General features: G+C 45.7%; 2 protein-coding genes across 2 annotated transcripts in view; one reads left to right on the top strand and one right to left on the bottom strand.

Moving 5' to 3' along the window:
- The window catches only part of AKIRIN2 (akirin 2), a 29018-nt gene extending 20747 nt beyond the window's left edge, over positions 1–8271 (top strand). The window contains exons 4-5 of the mRNA XM_068110880.2: positions 6419–6490; positions 7700–8271. Coding sequence (XP_067966981.1) covers positions 6419–6490; positions 7700–7710 — 83 coding nt within the window. The 3' untranslated portion in view covers positions 7711–8271. The remainder of the gene's footprint in view (positions 1–6418; positions 6491–7699) is intronic.
- ORC3 (origin recognition complex subunit 3) overlaps positions 7529–18123 on the bottom strand; it is a 49659-nt gene continuing 39064 nt past the window's right edge. Inside the window, exons 18-20 of the mRNA XM_078774053.1 lie at positions 10611–10730; positions 8924–8979; positions 7529–8544 (exon numbers count right to left, since the gene is read on the bottom strand). Of these exons, the coding sequence (XP_078630179.1) occupies positions 8439–8544; positions 8924–8979; positions 10611–10730 (282 nt within the window). The 3' untranslated portion in view covers positions 7529–8438. The remainder of the gene's footprint in view (positions 8545–8923; positions 8980–10610; positions 10731–18123) is intronic.

Raw genomic sequence — 18123 nt, forward strand, 5'->3', positions numbered from 1 at the left:
CTTTGTGAGTTGAACACCTGTTTTCCGAGCCTGGCTTTTCCCTTTTGGGAATGGTGGCGATTTGTGAGTCTAATCAAGCAAGTCAGGTGATATTGCACAGCCAGTGCAGCAAGGTCCCCACCACCAATCCTGTCCAATGATGCTGTCTCCTGTAGGTTTGGCCATGGTCCTAACTTTGCCATCTGCTACGAGAATCTTGAACTAACGAGGTGCCCATCCTCCTTTCTGCAGAAAATCAATGTTCTTCTCCAGGAGCTTGAGTTGTCAGCCTTGTTTCTCATCCACAGCACTGCTTTCTGCTCTTTCTAGTTTTCTTTGTGCTGAATTTTCCATGTTAAGGCCTGTTCAACTTGGCCTAGTCAGATGAACTCACCAACAAGAATCTTTTCGTCTAAGCTCAGTTTCACCGGCAGTCTGTTTTCAGAATGCACTGACATTGTTCAGGAAGTATCGGATTTTGTCCAGAAGAAGAAGAAGAACCACGCCTTTCGTGTCTTCAGACGATCAGGGCTGCCGAGGCAGTTTTCCTTGGCGAGGGAGCACAATCCCTGGACGGGTTGCCACTCCGACGCAGGATACTCTAAAGGCTCATTCTTTTCAGCAAGCTGGTACTAATTTTGCCGAGCTTGGAAGGATTACAGGAGTCCTCGTGTTACTTAACGGCGTGACAGGGACTCAAACGCAGGATTCTAAGATCTTGAGCCAGCGACTTTAACCGCTAGTCAACACCAGGCTCGATTTATCTCCAGGTTCTGTAGCATTTGTGGAGCACCCCTGATGGTGGCTTAACGGTTAAGGTGGTTGGCTTAGGATGTTAAGGTCCTGAGTTCAAGCACCAGCCATGCCAAAATAACACCAAGCGGGTTGACTCAGCCCCGTCATCCTACCGACCGGGATCTGTAAAATGAGTACCAGCCCTCTGGGAAAAGTGAGCCAGTCGAGTATCCTGTGGCGGATTGATGACCTGTTCAGTGTTGTACCCCCTAACCAATGAAACTTCCTCCACAACTTTGAGTCTGATGTCACGAAGAAGATCATCCAATCAGTCCTTCACTGCTGACCTCTTGACATATCACACATGCACTCCAATGCATTATGCGCATTATCCAGTCAAAGGATGAAAAGATTTTTTTTTAAACAGTTTGGAAAGCTGCAGGTATGAAGGACATGCCTGACAAATTTCAATTTAATTGTTGATGCAAAAAGGACAAATTAAGCAAAATGCTGTTGTGTTTCATGACAGTTTTGTTGCCAAAAAATATAATCACGTGCTTAAATGGCACACAACCATAAACTCTATTATTTTGTGCATTTCCCCTGTATAAGATATTTATTAAATCTTGTATTGTTTACCAGATTTATCTAAGATTTATCTAAGATATTTATTAAATCTTGTATTGTTTACCAGATTTATCTAAGTATTGTAGTTTTACCCCACAAACTTCCCCTTCTCTCCTCCCCAAAAATAATCTCAACACAATAACCAAGAAGTAAAATTATTCCTCGTTGAATCTAGAATCCACTGGGCATTAAAAATAATAATAAACAATCAGAAGGGATGTAATCACATTTTATTTTTACCTGCGACATGCCATAGGTCTACAAGAGCATTGCATTGCTATTGTTGTTCTTGATCGATTTTTGAAGTGTGTATTCATTGGTCGGACAGCTGCCGAACCACACCCACATTTTTTGTTCGCTTGACTCCACCCACCATAGCACCGAGACATTTTTATACGTGGGCTGAGGCTCGTAATAGAGCTGACGCACACACGACAAACAATTAACACAGTGTTTCCTTCCCTTTCCAACGGGGCATCCCGGGGGAGGAGGCTGTTTCACAGCACCACTTGGTTGTCTGCGACATAAGGGTGAAAGGTGTGCGAGGAGAGCTCGGCGGGTGAAGTACCAACCGAGAATGAAGGTGTGGAGGTTGAAAGAGGTGACAGTAAGGGAGGCATTAAAAGAGAGGCTGAGTAGGGTAGAGGATGATGTGGTTGAGCTTGAAAGTGGTTGGATGTCAATGAAAGCTGGTCTGTTGGGAGCCGTTGGTGAGGTATGTGGATGGACAAAAGGACCACCGAGGCACTCGGAAACATGGTGGTGGGATGATGAAGTTGGAAAGAGGATTGACGAGAAGAGGAAGAAGTTCATGGAGTGGCAGAAGGCGAAGGGTACGGGAGCAGAAACAGCAGAGCATGAAAGTTATAAGGCAGCCAAGAAGGCTGCAAAGAAAGAGGTAGCAAAGGCGCAGGAGGCATGTAGGAAAATGTTTGGAGAACGCTTGGATTCGGAAGAGGGTCAGAGCAGTATTCAGCATAGCAAAGCACATAGCGAAAGAGAGGTGTGATGTGATGGGGGTGAGCTGCTTGAAGGATGAAGTGGGACAAATCGTTGTGGACCCAGATGGAATTAAAGGAAGATGGAAAAGATATATGGAAATGCTGTTGAATACAGAGAATGAATGGGATGGCAACATAGAGAGTAACCCAGTTTTAGGACCGGCAGAGAAGATAACTGAGAAGGAAGTTGAGGAAGCGATAAAAGCAATGTAGAGTAGAAAAGCGGGAGGGCCGACGGGAGTTGTGGGAGATATGTTGAAGGCAGCAAGAAGTTGGGGTGTGAAGAGAATGACAGAGATCTGTAATCTGGCGGTGAAAGAAGGCCGCATTCCAGTGGATTGGGAACTGAGTACCCTCGTCCCTCTATACAAGGGGAAAGGTGACCCTCTAGAGTGTGGCTCATACCGAGCGATAAAGTTATTGGAGCATGGAATGAAGGTATTGGAAAGGGTGTTGGAGAGGAGGATAAGGAAGAAAGTGAAGATCGACGAAATGCAGTTTGGATTTATGTAGTGCTGTTAGCTAGATTCAAAATCCCGTCTCGGAACCGTCTCGATAAATTTTCAATTTTCATAACGGGATCTCGGATCGGCTCGGTTCCCGGCAAAGTAAAAAAAAAAAATAATAATAATAATAATAATAATAAATAATAAGGCTTCAAAAATAATGGAATTTCATTACAATATATAAACAACAATGAAAAAAATTCATTTCTGATGTTGAGTACTTAAATTCCGACTTAGCTTCCATTTACCGGGATGAAATAAAATACACCGCCTACATGCAGATGATCGGCCACCGACGGGACCGGGTTATCTCATTACAGTTTGTATTGTCGTGTAATTTCTTGCTCGGAATGTCAGAGGGAGAAAATATTTCTGCCCAGGCATATTCGAGTCCCGGTTGGAGTTTCATTATCATTTTGTGAGTTGTGATCGCCAAGGGGCTCGTTCCCCCCCCCCCTCCCCTCCCCTCCCCCGCCCGGCAATGCCGGGTACTTCTGCTAGTAAATTATAAAGCAGGCGGTGTAGTGATCACCCCTCCCCCCCCTCCTCCTTATTTTGACTCTGTGACTAAAGTAAACGTAATCAACTTATCAGGCCTAAAGTGGAGATAAGATAACCAAAATACTTTCACATTCAAACCGTCAAACCAAACCCCGAGGGATCTTACAATGTATAGATTTAGCGTTGCAATTAAACATAAACGTTCATCAAAAACTCATTTCATAAAACTACATAATGTATTGTACTTGTATTAATACATTGTGTGTAGAATAATCCGTTATAAACGTGTTTTTAATCTAAATAAACATCGTCCCTCCAATCACGGAGCCTCGAGCGAGTCCCTCGATATTAATGTGCAAAAGACCATAGCAACCACATTCCGTAACTCGTCTCCAAGGACGGACACGTGACCGCAGCGTAAGGCGGGGCGAGGCGGAGTGATACAGCGGAAGGATTCAACGGTTTAAATAAAGTCGTGATGAGGCGGATTTTCATTGGGACCTTTATCCTGATTTCGTTACCTCCGCCACCAAAGGTAGATGGAGGTTATGTTTTCACTCCTGTCTGTTTGTCTATTTGTTTGTGAACACAATATCTCAAAAAGTTGTGGACGGATTCGGACGCAATTTTGTGGAGATGCAGCGTGTGTGACAAGGACGAGCTGATTAGATGTTGGTGTAGATCCGGATTCGGATTCGTTTGCAGTGCATTGTTTGTTGACGAGGGGAAAATCTTGGAACAGTGAGTTTACTTTATCTATCATCGTTTGTGTCAGTTCAGCTGCACTTGCGAAAAATGATGCTTGTGCAGAAGCAGAGTAATGAAAGCAAGGCTCAATAAATGCCTCTATTATGGAAAATATCTGCAAGAAGTTGGAATTTTAACCGGGATTTTTTTACCGAGAAATTGCGTCAATCAATTTATCTCGGGACCGTCCCGAGACCGTCTCGAAAGCCGAAACCGCCGGGATTTCGTCCCGGTCTCGGCTCGGTTGACAGCCCTAGATTTATGCCAGGAAGAGGAACGACAGACGTGCTTTTTATTGTGAGGCAGTTGCAGGAGAAGTACATGGAGAAGAGGAAGAAGTTGTTTCTTGGGTTTGTTGATCTGGAGAAATCATTCGATAGGGTTCCACGCAAAGTATTGACATGGGCAATGAGGAAGTTAGGAGTGGAGGAATGGTTGATCAGAGTAGTGATGGCAATGTACAAAAGAGCGCGCACAGCTGTAAGGACGAAGGACGGGAACAGTGGTGAGTTTGAGGTGAGGTGGGAGTGCATCAGGGGTCGGTACTAAGTCCACTACTGTTTGTAGCTGTGATGGAGGTGCTGGCTCAGAATGTAAAGGAGGGTTTACCGTGGGAGTTGTTGGATGCAGATGATCTGGTGTTGATTGCGGAAAGTATGGATGGACTGAAGGAAAAGATGAACAAGTGGAAGGAATGTATGGAGACAAAATGTCTGAAGGTGAATATCAGAAAGACGAAGGTGATGGCAAGTGGTAAAGCATGTGGTGAGGTGGAAAGAACTGGGAAGTGGCCCTGTGCTGTGTGCAGGAAGGGTGTCGGAGTGAACTCCATTCAATGTACAATGTGCGCTGAGTGGGTTCATCAAAAATGTAGTGGTCTGAGCGGGTCATTAACCAGTGTGGCAGCTACATTCAAATGTAAGGTGTGCACAGAGGGAGCTGCAGATGGAGGAAATGTTGAGTTGGATCTTGGAGACGGCGTGAAGCTGGAAGGTGTGAAAACATTTTGCTACCTCGGAAACATGCTGAATGGAGAAGGTGGATCAGACTCGGCAACGGTTGCTAGAGTGAGATGTGCATGGAATAAGTTTCGGGAATTGAGTGGCGTGCTGATGAGGAGGGGAGTGTCGTTGAAGCTGAAGGGAAAGGTGTATGCTGCATGTGTGAGAAGTGTTATGATTTATGCGAGCGAGACATGGGTAATGAACGTAGAACAGCAACGAAGGTTGGAAAGGGTGGAAATATGAATGGTTCGATGGATGTGCGGAGTATCGTTGAGAGAGAGGAAGACAAATGATGAATTGCGAAAGATGATGGGAATAGAGCCTGTGATTGATGCTGTGAAGAGGAACAGGTTGAGATGGTTTGGTCATGTGTTGAGGAAGGATGAAAGTGACTGGTTGAGAAGAGTGATGGAAATGAATGTCGAAGGAAGTAGAGGACGGGGAAGACCGAGAAAGACTTGGTTAAAGATGGTGGAAGAAGAAATGCGGGCAAGGGGGTTAACAAGGAGAGATGCAGAAAATAGGGCAAAATGGAGAAGATTGTCATGGGGACCGCAAGACTAACCCCCGCTCTAGCAGGGAAAATGGCCTTTAAAATGCATGTTGTTGTTGTTGTCTTCCAACGGGAACGAAACACCCTTACCCTCCTGGAGTGAAAAATGGGTGTGTCCAGTGGTTAAACCACTTGCACTATTCTCCGTGTACAGGCGAAAATCCCAAGTTGTATTCCCATTCTCACTGCTGAAGGGGTGAGGTCGGACCCCTGTGCACCTGGCCTGACCCTCAGTACCCCAAGCACCAAGCACATGTGCAAAATTTGGTGGAGATTGGCCCAGCCATTTGGTTTTATAATATACATCCATACATGTAACATAGAATTGCCTTATTTTAGTATGATTGAGACATGACCATTTGAAGTTTATGAATATGTAATTTGGGAAATAGCCAATTATTGCCTGAAGTAAAAGATCGTTTTGGCTGATGGGGGGGGGGGGGGGGGGGGGGGAAATCCCAGCATGCACTGCTTTAGTAGATCCAAGGAAAGGGTCAAAGCTATGAACCAAAAGAGCACCACGAAAAAGAATTGGTGTTTTTGTCCGGTCTGTCTCCATATTGTGAAAATATGGTCCTAAGCTGCCCGACTACACCTTTGGTAGAACGAACGTCAAGGCTGGCCAGCCGGTTTGTGGAAGACTTGCACCAAAAACCTTCCCTGGCCGACCCCACGAGAAGGTGGGAATAACGGGGGCCGTTAAAAGTGGTGGTAAAGTTGTGCAAGATTTTTCCGCTGACTGATTTATTCCATTGTCATTTTTAGAGCAATACGAGGGCTTTGTGAAATTCACTCAGGACCAGATCATGCGCAAGTATGGAGGGCGGCCTGCAAGCTGTGAGTATTGTACACCTGAAATCTGCTGCTCCACTTGTTGGGCCTAAATGTGCAGTGGGAGGAATGTCACTTTTTCCTGAAAACATGATGAGCTCTAAAGTATGACAAAAAGGACATTTTGCCAGGGAAAATAAATAAATAAATGAATCACCCCTCTTGGTCCTTGAGAATCAGCATTTTTTTTTTTTCCTGTTCAATGTTATTGTGCACCGCTCCTTTCCTATGTCATCTCTAGGCGCTGCATAACGTCATTGCCGGGCACCGAAGGGGGCTCGGCAATGACGCACGTTGAAAGGGAGTACTCAGTTTTTACTCTGGTTGTTTGTTTTCTTGTTTGTCCGGGCGATATTTTTTACGACTTATTTAATTAAATTTCTAAAAGATCCATCTTCGGATGAAGCACTAGTGGTTTAGTTATGCTATTAACCAATTGATCAAGAAAATATTTTATGATAATCTTTTATTGATTTTAATTATGCAATCAATCAATTTGTGTACACCTCTCCCTCCCAATACAGTCTCGATGAGCTGCACTGCGGTATTGCCAGGCGCTCCGGCAATGCCGCGCTGTAGGATATTTAATTATTTGGCATGGGGGCGGTGTACTTTGAATGTATCTGTACTTGTAATTTATTGCTTTTGGGCTGGCAGATGGTCTTGACGTGCGCACACACTCACCTCTGTGATATCTAGCCTGGGATACAATCCAGACCCAGCCATAACCTACCATCCCGGTGATTCATCAATATGTGTGCCGTCCCTCGGATAGACGTTAAATTGGGCGACCCATCTGCCAGCATGGGTTGGTGGACGTTAAAGATCCCATGGTGTCCTTTGCAAAGAGTTGGCGAGTATTGCCGGCACCATGGAAAAATTCCAAATTCCTGCCCTAACTAGGTGAATGTCAGTCCTGGCCAGGCCGGTTCGTGAAAGACTTGGGTCAAGCTTCCCCCGGCCAAACGCACATCGTGGGAATAATTGTGGCAGTTGAAGAACATTAATTTACTGGTTATATGGAAGTTGATACACACTCAGCACTGCAGTGGGAGATTTATTTATTTGTGTGGGAGCAAATGCACACTGTACAGCACATTACATCGATCAGCCTGCAGCCATTACCAGAAAATCCTGGTGATGAAGCGAGGGCTCAAGTTTAGCCATGCTCATGGTTAATTCATATTGAAATATTTCCTGCACCCCTTCCTTCAGATGTCTCTTGAGCACAGCGATGCTGCTTTTCCTGACTCACTCTGCAACCACATCTCCTAAACCTGACCCTTCTGCACTTCTCTTCCCGGGCATAGTACTCGTGCCCGGTAGTGGAGCCTTGATCCGGCACCGCACAGCCTGTGCCAGTTTACGCCAGCTTCCCTGAGCCCAGAGCGAGGCTGTTAGCCAGCTGGCCTCAGTACTTGAGCACCCTGTGTAATTTAAGCTCCGGAAACCACCCTCCAAGAAACTCCCGCAAGATTGCGCTGCCATTTTAATTTTATTCTCAGAAGTTTTTTTTGTGTAAATCTTAACACTGCTGTGTATTGCTTGGTGTGTACAAATGTTGCTTTGATTGTACACTGGACATCTTGGTTTTTGCCTCCTTTAGTTGAAAGGGAGTAGTTGGGTAAGCAAGTTATGTTACCCCATAGCTGTATTTGGCTTGCAGTGGTTGTGTAGCAGACTGTTTAGCTTCAGGTGAACAGCTTTGTACTGTATATAGGTGGAGTTGTAATCCTGCCTTACACCGCATGTGCTCTGTAAGCTACCTGAATAAAGTTTAACCTCGAGCGATGCACCTGGAGTCATTTTCACCGCGACTCGCTCTGATGCGGCAATAGTGCTGATCGGTGAGCGCGTAGATGCACCCCTTTTTGTGAAACGGAGCACTTGATGTGTGGTCCGCCACAATGGAGATCTCTGTCTTCCACAGGTTGCCGGCGCTTTCCCACTGGTGTCAGTACTCTCCCCATGTGAGCCGCGCTACATGGTCGGTCTTGCGTTTTGTAGGTTTCACAAAGCCCAGGAACTGCAGGTCGGAGACTGCTCGCTTGAAACGTGCACTGGGAGCAGGTTCAGGAGGTGAAAATATGGTAAAGCGAAATGGCGCAGGGTGGGGTGAGGGTCAAGTAGTCTTATACACTCAAGTTTATATTTTTACTTGGGGCATTCTTTGAGCATGCTGTTTGAAGACACTACATGCGAAACCCTTTCCATCACATCTTGGAGTAAAAGATAGAAGAGGAAATGTTAAACTTTTGAAAAAACAAGTATAATTCTGAGCTACTGTCCTTTGCTCACAAATGGAAAAACCACAAGCTGATGGGCTATCTGGGCCTAGAGGTAAGTGACCTTGCTCACAGGTAGAGAACCAGTCACACAGACAGTCACAACTCACACAGACACAACTTTGGAGAAGGGGGGGGGTAACAAAAAGGATACTGGACTTGTGGTTGGATTTCATCTCCATGTTCCATATCAACCACGGCAGCAAAGGCCTGTGAAAGATTCATCAATGCGGCGAGAGTTACTTTCTCTCATTGTACAAATACAAGTATAAGTTATAACGCCATTGTAAACGAGAAAATTATGGTTCTGAAGTTGTGTACAACTTCTATCCCACAGTACCAGATGCATGGGCGTTGCCCTCTATCCCACAGTACGAGGGGATTTTGTGTGATATTTTAAAATACCAGTTATTTCTACCTACAAATCCAGAGATGTGATTTCTCTGAAAAGAAAAAGGTTTGGTAATACATTCATAGGTTCAGTAATCAAGTTTGACGATTTGTACCGTGGGACTTGCCCCAAGATCGTCTGGCCACTGCAGGGGCCTACCACAAGGGATGTAGCACAGAAAGCAAGTCTCCACCACATCAGACTTGCTGTGTTAATACTTGTGCCTTGCAGCACATCCATACATTTGAAACCGAAGTTTGGCTTTAATTTAGATTCAAACGGTCGGTTACCAACGGAGCTGCTGCCACAATGACTAAGAATAAATTTGGGCACAACAGTTTGCTTAAGGTGACTTCCTCATGCTTGGGTGTTGGCCAATGCGGTAATGGAACACCATCGAATGAACACACAATGTGGGCCTAATTCTTACTGCGAAACAAACGAGTGCTTTATCGATTGGGTGAATTCGATGTTCCACACTCTCTCAAAACCAGCAAACGCAGCATTCGGGCAAAGCTTCTGGCTTGAGGTTCATTTTACTTTCGCTCGATTCACATAACTTTTGCCTGCATCGCAGGTTCCCAAGACGACCCGTCACCATGGTTACAGCTTTGATAACCCTAATCTTCCTTGGCGCGTGGGACAATTGAAGGTCCTTGTAACTGGGATGTCGTGTGACAATCGGGCGCACCAGATTTGCAACGGGCGGAATCGATCGTCGCACTCCTCCGACTGCAACCATTAACCAGCAAGTCTCATCCAAAGTTAAAAGGGAAAATTATTAAAACCAGCGTGACTCGGCGGCGTGCGCGCCTCACCACACGTCGTTTCAGAGGGATAAGCATATTTGACCATTTCGGTGTCTTCAGGGCCATTTTGGGTCTTCAGGTTCTGTTGGATCCTCTGGGCCTTTAAGGGTATTTTGGGTCTTTGGGGTGTTTTGGGTCTTAGGGGTTTTGTTTCCTCTGGGCCTTTGAGTCTTTGGGGTATTTTGGTTCTTCAGGGTGTTTTGGGTATTCAGGGTGTTTTGGGTCTTCGGGGTGTTTTGGGTATTCAGGGTCAAGGTCTTCGGGGTCTTTGGAGTCTTTTGGGTCTTGGTGGTCTTAAAGGTCTTGGGGGAATTAAAGGGTCGTCAAAGGTCTGAGGGGTCTCAGCAGTCGAAACGTAATTAAGAGGGTGTTAATTATATTTGAAGAAGAAGAAGAACAGGTTTTCATCGCACATAAACAAACATACATAACGACATAACCATATATGTTTGCTCTATTATAATAAAATGCTCTTATAATTAAAGATGATGTGAAATTGCATTTGAATTCGAGGAAATAATGCTGCGATTTCATTTATGTGCTCGCCCACCGCACCGCCCTACTCGTACGAGACTCAGTTGCTAAGAGAATTGTCGTGTGAGGAGGGGGTAGGGGAGAGACGACGAACAATGGAGCCACACCTGAAGCCAGTCGTACAAGTTGATTAAACGTCCACATTCGAGATGCAGGCGGTAGGCTACGCAGATGTCGGGAGAACTCTGCGAAATGTCCGTGCTTGGTGGGCCTTGCCCTGAAGACTCCTGCGAACACAAAGCAAAGACCACTTCGAAGATTTCCCGACTCCACAGGCCAAACCATCATCATTGTCATCAATCACCGAAGCATTTCCACCGCATCCTCTCTCACATCTGTCCATGTTTGGTGTGCCTGAGAGGATTCAAAAAAAGGGACTTAACAACAACCCATTGTCAAAACAACAACCCATTGAGATAATATTAAAAATCGGCAATTTGGCATCTGTCTGTCTGATGATTTTTTTGACCGAGATACATTCTGTCGTTACTTATCCAATCTCTACCAAACTTGACAGGATGACTAAGGGTCTCTGCGAAATCTGCTGACAGGAAGTCACTTACAGTGGTCCTAAAATCCTGCTCTGCCGCTCTTTCACTCCCTCTCTCTGTTCTCTTCACCCTCTTTTGCTCAAGGTCATCTGCCATCAGCTTGGAAATCAGCCAACATTACCGCTTCACACAAAAAAGGTGCAAAAACAGATCTTTGCAACTACAGACCAATCAGCATGCTCCCAATTATCAGCAAAGTCATGGAATCCATCATCGGTTCAGACACCAAATCTTTCCTCTTCTCCAATGGCTTGATCTCTGATCATCAATTTGGTTTCAGACCAGGTCACTCTACTCTGGACATGCTGCTTCTGCTGTCTCAACAATGGATGGAGGTCCTCAATGCCAAACAGGAAATCAGAGCTGTCTCCCTTGACATATCACGTGCCTTCGATACGGTCTGGCACCCCGCTCTGCTCACCAAACTCTCCTCCTATGGTATCCATGGAAATCTCCATGCATGGCTTGCGGACTTCCTCTCTGGTCGTAGTCAACGTGTGGCCCTGAATGGGTTTCTCTGCTCTCCCTTTCCTGTTCAGGCTGGAGTTCCCCAAGGCAGTGTTCTGGGCCCTGTGCTTTTTCTGGTCTTCAAATGGTCAGAAAGACCATTTCTGGTCTTTCTGGTCTGGCTCTCTGACTCTTGAAAATCCTCTATCTCTTTGCTGTTGACTCCACTCTCTGCCGCTCCATTCCTCATCCCTCAGATCGGCAGTCTGCAGCCTCCTCACTCTCTGCAGACCTGGACAAAATCACAGCCTGGGCAAACAAGTGGAACATGTCTTTCAATCCTGACAAATCTCACACTATTACGATGTCTCTCCGAAAAGACCGAATGGAAAACCCTCCAATCCACTTTCTGAATAATCCTCTTCAAGAAGTTCTGTCACTCAAGCTTTTTGGTCTCACTATCTACCATGATCTTTCCTGGGAAAGCCACATTTCAAATCTGGCCTCCAAAGCCAGTCGCCGACTGGGCGTCCTCCGTCGTGCGAAGTCCTTCCTTGGCACACCTGAGCTCCTCGCCACGACGTCACATACAAGGCTTTCATCCGCAGCTCAATTGAATACTGTTCTCCCCTCTGGGCTGGTGCTCCTGCCTCACACCTAGCTCATCTTCATGCTGTTGAAACCAAAGCTTTCAGAATCATTGGAATCTCCTGCGATGAAGCTAACTCCAAGGGCCTTTCACTTACTCACCGCAGGCAGGTTGGTGGTCTTTGTCTGCTACCGACTCCTCTCCGGCCTTGTCCCCCCAGCTCTCTCTGTGCTGTGTCCCCCCAAATATTCATACAGGTCGCACAAGATCTGCCAGCAACCCTCTTATGGTAAAACTGCCAAAATCTCGGCTCTCTGCTCACCTTCACTCTTTCATTCCTCTTTACTCCCGCTTCTGGAACAAACTCCCTCACTCTCTTCAATCCCACTCCTCCCTCCAGGTCTTCAAAACAGCTGTTCACCACCATCTCTTATCTTCCCCCATCCAAAACCTTGATCTTTTCTACCCCTGCTAATTTCACCCCAGATTCACTTTTTTGAAATACCAATTTCTTTCCTGGAAATCCTTGGTTTCCTTGTGCTTTATACTCCCCCTCCACCCCCCCGTCCCATGCCTCCTACCCCCAAGCCCACTCCCTCCCACAGATCTCCCGATGTCCCTGCTCTCAAATGTTTGTGTGCTTTCCCTTCTCTCCCCATCTTGTCTACCGCTCCCCTTATTATATACTTTGTGGGGCTGTTTAATTTTTTTTGTGTGTGATAAATGTTAGCTCTTTCACGTGGCTCGGTCCTGTATCCCCAAAAAATAATTAAAAGGGTCACACAATGAAGGTTGAAGCGCATTCATTCATTTTTTGACCACGAACAATGAAGTCCGTTTGAAGGCAAACGTTCGTTTGAAGGTTCGACCCCGACACCTTCCCCTCCCACTCTCCAAGGGGGTTTTATCCCCCGAGCAGGTTTTCCCCGCCATTGCTGTCAATGGGGTTGCGTGTTGAGGTGTTATTCAATGTTAGTTAAATTAGCTTTATTGTGGCGTTTTTCCAAGGCCGCTATTGACAAAACTAACGATAATACAACAACAACATGCATTTTAAAGGCCATTTTCCCGACTAGAGCGGGGGTTAGCCTTGCGGTCCCCATGACAATCTTCTCCATTTTGCCCTATTTTCTGCATCTCTCCTTGTTAACCCCCTGGCCCGCATTTCTTCTTCGACCATCATTAGCCAAGTCTTTCTCGGTCTTCCCCATCCTCTACTTCCTTCTACATTCATTTCCATCACTCTTCTCAACCAGTCACTTTCATCCTTCCTCAACACATGACCAAACCATCTCAACCTGTTCCTCTTCACAGCATCAATCACAGGCTCTATTCCCATCATCTTTCGCAATTCATCATTTGTCTTCCTCTCTCTCAACGATACTCCGCACATCCGTCGAACCATTAGCATTTCCACCCTTTCCAACCTTCATTGCTGCTCTATGTTCATTACCCATGTCTCGCTCCCATAAATCATAACACTTCTCACACATGCAGCATACACCTTTCCCTTCAGCTTCAACGACACTCCCCTCATCATCAGCACGCCACTCAGTTCCCGAAACTTCTTCCATGCACATCTCACTCGAGCAACTGTTGCCGAGTCTGATCCACCTTCTCCATTCAGCATGTCTCCGAGGTAGCAAAATGTTTTCACACCTTCCAGCTTCACGCCGTCTCCAAGATCCAACTCAACATTTCCTCCATCTGCAGCTCCCTCTGTGCACACCTTACATTTGAATGTAGCTGCCACACTGGTTAATGACCCTCAGACCACTACATTTTTGATGAACCCACTCAGCGCACATTGTACACTGAATGGAGTTCACTCCGACACCCTTCCTACACAGCACAGGGCCACTTCCCAGTTCTTTCCACCTCACCACATGCTTTACCACTTGCCATCACCTTCGTCTTTCCGATATTCACCTTCAGACCTTTTGTCTCCATACATTCCTTCCACTTGTTCATCTTTTCCTTCAGTCCATCCATACTTTCCGCAATCAACACCAGATCATCTGCATACAACAACTCCCACGGTAAACCCTCCTTTACGTTCTGAGCCAGCACCTCCATCACAGCTACAAATAGTAGTGGACTTAGTACCGACCCCTGATGCACTCCCACCTTCACCTCAAACTCACCACTGTTCCCATCCTTCGTCTTTACAGCTGTGCGCGCTCTTTTGTACATTGCCATCACTACTCTGATCAACCATTCCTCCACTCCTAACTTCCTCAATGCCCATGTCAATACTTTGCGTGGAACCCTATCGAATGCTTTCTCTAGATCAACAAACCCAAGAAACAACTTCTTCCTCTTCTCCATGTACTTCTCCTGCAACTGCCTCAATGAAAAGCACGTCTGTCGTTCCTCTTCCTGGCATAAATCCAAACTGCATTTCGTCGATCCTCACTTTCTTCCTTATCCTCCTCTCCAACACCCTTTCCAATACCTTCATTCCATGCTCCAATAACTATCGCTCGGTACGAGCCACACTCCAGAGGGTCACCTTTCCCCTTGTATAGAGGGACGAGGGTACTCGGTTCCCAATCCACTGGAATGCGGCCTTCTTTCACCACCAGATTACAGATCTCTGTCATTCTGATCTGATCAGATCTGATCTCTGTCAAAACTAACGATAATAGCATAATATTAATGTTATTATAACCACTTTGAGGCCATTTTTCCCCGCAAGCGGGGGTTGGCCTTTTTCGGGAACCGTGGTTGTTGTTGTTTTTTGGTCCCCTTTTTGAAGCAATGTTTTACGGCCGGATGCCCTTCCTGACGCCAACCCTTTTTGCCGCCTTTAACGACAACCAGGGAATTACCAGTGAACTGGTACTCAATTAGCTGACCTCGGAAGGATGACAGGCTGAGTCAACCCCCCTGGCGTTAATTCAGCGATCGACCGGGATTCGAACCCAGGATCCTGGGATCCTAAGCCGGCACCCTAGCCGCTAGCCCAACACCAGGGTTCCCACCCTGTTATGTTATTACAAAACAATATTAATACCAATAATATCCCACCTCCCCAAGGTGTTTTTCCTCCTTTAACAAACGTCGAGTCGACGTTTATAAATAGCTTTTCATCGCGTTTTCATGGGAGCGACGGTCCAATGGCCTCTACCGGAAGTAAAAATATTATAAACCACAAACACATATGATTAGCTTTTTAAACAGTCGCTAATGCTGTTTATAACACTATATAAAGAAATTTGGAGGAATCCCGACATCCGTAAGGTAAGTTTTACTTACAGAACTGAGCGAAGATCTACTGTACTCTATATACCCCACAAGGGTTGGGTTAATAACACGACACTTCCTGCCGCTAGCATGGCGTTTTTCATCGCGAACTTGTGAAACTCTCTCCTGCTGTTTAACACGAAACAAAGGGAGGAAGCCCAGGTATCGGCGGAGTTTGGGGGGGGGGGCAATGCCCCCACCTTTATTTTTTTTCAGTTGTTTCCAATTAGGATAAAACATCCTGTATTTAAATGTGAGTAACAATAATGAACGTAAGCTGTATTTGTGATTGCACATACACAATAACTACACGAACAAATGGTAATTTTGGAAGTCAGACCTAGTTACCCATTATTAATATTAAGCCTTTGCCCCCCCCCCCCTAAATAGAGAAGTCAAACTACTCTTATAAGCCCGGGTTGTGCTCATTTACCAAGCAGCTAGCTCGTGCTTGCCAAGCCAGCCTTTCCTTAACGGTTTTGAATGGAGTGCTTGCTCGAATGCTGAAACCACTTGGTGATCTCTGCACAAGAAATTTGGTAAATGAACACACACCCAATGTTTTGAGACCCGACCATGGATCGACTGTAATCTATATACCCCAAAGAGGAATGACCCTTCCTGCTGCTCCCATAGTGAGCGGGTGTACTCGTAAAGATAAAGCAGCTAATAAACCAACAGCGAAAACATTTATCCTCAAAAACAAAACCAAACAAATCAAGTAAATTTAAATAAGCCCAGTGGACCCATGGTTCCACCCAGGCCTAGCCGTGTACCACCTGGAATCACAATGTGGTCTTTTTGACACCAGCATGACCCACAGTTTAAAATAGGATTTGGAGATGTGCGTTATAGATCTCCACTGTGTGGCAGGATGGAAGTGAAGGCCAAAATCATTTTCCCAAATGAAAAAAGCCGCAATTTCCTTTGCACTTTAAAACCAGAGCGGATCAAATCGATGATGGGAAAATCTTATGTATTGGCAAAGCAGTAAATTTCACAACAGTCTAATCATTCTCCATTTGTTCACCGGAGGTCATGTGCTCTCCATCAATTGAGTGTCTTTGCAGTCGAGACAATCAGCACCGTAAGAGTGCCAAGTAATTTCCAAGATCGGTGTTAAATTGAGACCAAATAACGACTGTCTTTGTCCCTCTTAAACTACACTTTAGGCCGTCTTGTTGAAGCTCTTGGAGCTGGTGGTCTACTTGATCTGCAGCAATGTTGTGGTGTAGCCTGGCTCTACATGGGTGGTTACTCAGCTTTCTGATGGTTGTCTATGCTTTCTTACTGTTGTCATTTGCACGTTTTCTCTTAGGGACGGCCATAACTGTTCTTCCGACACTGCAGAGGGCAGTGCCGGCCAGGATGGTTTCCTCGGCAAATGGATCTTCCCCAAACATGATGTTGTATTCTTCATACTGCTGAGGTAGCTGAGACCTGGAACATAAAATTATCTGCAGTCATGTGTGATTTGCTTCATCGACACAGCACGCACTATGTTTACAAACAGGTTGTAGTTTTCAGGGATTGGTTCAACTCTTTCCACTTCTGAATCTAGATCATCCTCGAATCGCTGGGGAAGGGGACTCTTGGATGCAATATTGCAAAGTTTATCTGGTTTGCTCTTGGACGATGTGTGTGAGGGATAGGATCCTCACAGCTTTGTTGCACAGGCCAGCTATGTTGTTGCTGACAAACAAAAGCAAAGTCAGGATTGAGGCCTTTTCTCCAACAGCTGCTGTTGAAGGAGCTTGGGAGTATTGAGTTATGGATGAATTATTGGAGGTGTACTAACACTTTTCCCCCATTTTCTGGGGGGTGTTGTAGCTCCATCTAGCACGATGACTGTTCAAATCATGATCACTGCTCTTGTCATGGTTGACATTGTATGGATCGGTGAAAGAGAACCTTTGTCTTGGAGGTTTCTATACTGAAAGCATTGATATATCTCCAACATTGTTGTCGTCAGTCAGGAAGGATGTATTGATCATATGCTTAGTAAAGATGGCACTTCTATACTGCTCATGTGGTTGTTCGATGACAAGCTTAATCCTAGGGATGTGAGGACAGAAGTTGTCCATGCCCCTACGTGTTTCCTGCAGGCACAACATGTGTGGCAGCCATACTCTTTGCAAAATTTGGTAAGGAGATCTTGTTTTACCCAAGGAAACCCTTAAATATTGGCAGACATGATATTAAACGCCGGCCTTGACAAGAGCCCCATGTGTTATTTATGGTGATGCGGACTTCTGGATCGATTTCTGCATAGGTCGCCGTCATCGTATAGCCCCCGGAGACTTCTCTCGAATAGGCCCATGGCACAGAGCCAGTCAGGAGAGACCCAGAGATCCCCCACATGGGTGTATTCCCACCTTCATGAAGACAGGGCCATGAGAGAGAAGGAGACAGAGACAAAAGGGAGTGGGCCAGTCCATGGGAACCAATCAGAGCTCTGACAAAACCAGGCAGCAGGGAAGAATGGGGAAGATTTGGCCCCCGACTTGCTGGATAGATAGGTCATTGTTCACGATGAAAGTAAAAATGCTGACGATAACAATAGTAGTGACTGGTGTTAGGATTATTCAAGAATGAAACATCCGGCAGAGACCACGACGAGAACGCTCCTGCTTTGGCCTCCATCAATGGTGTTGGTCAAGTTTAATTCCAGTTGGATTGATCTGTGTATATCGAATGTGTCTGCTAAGTAATTGAACAACGGCTGTCACCCTTATATTTTGTCCACACGATGACATTAAAAAGAACTAGAATGGCACTTGTAGTAGA

Source organism: Myxine glutinosa, chromosome 3 (genome assembly GCF_964187855.1).
Source record: "Myxine glutinosa chromosome 3, kmMyxGlut1.1, whole genome shotgun sequence".
Taxonomy (NCBI): domain Eukaryota; kingdom Metazoa; phylum Chordata; class Myxini; order Myxiniformes; family Myxinidae; genus Myxine; species Myxine glutinosa.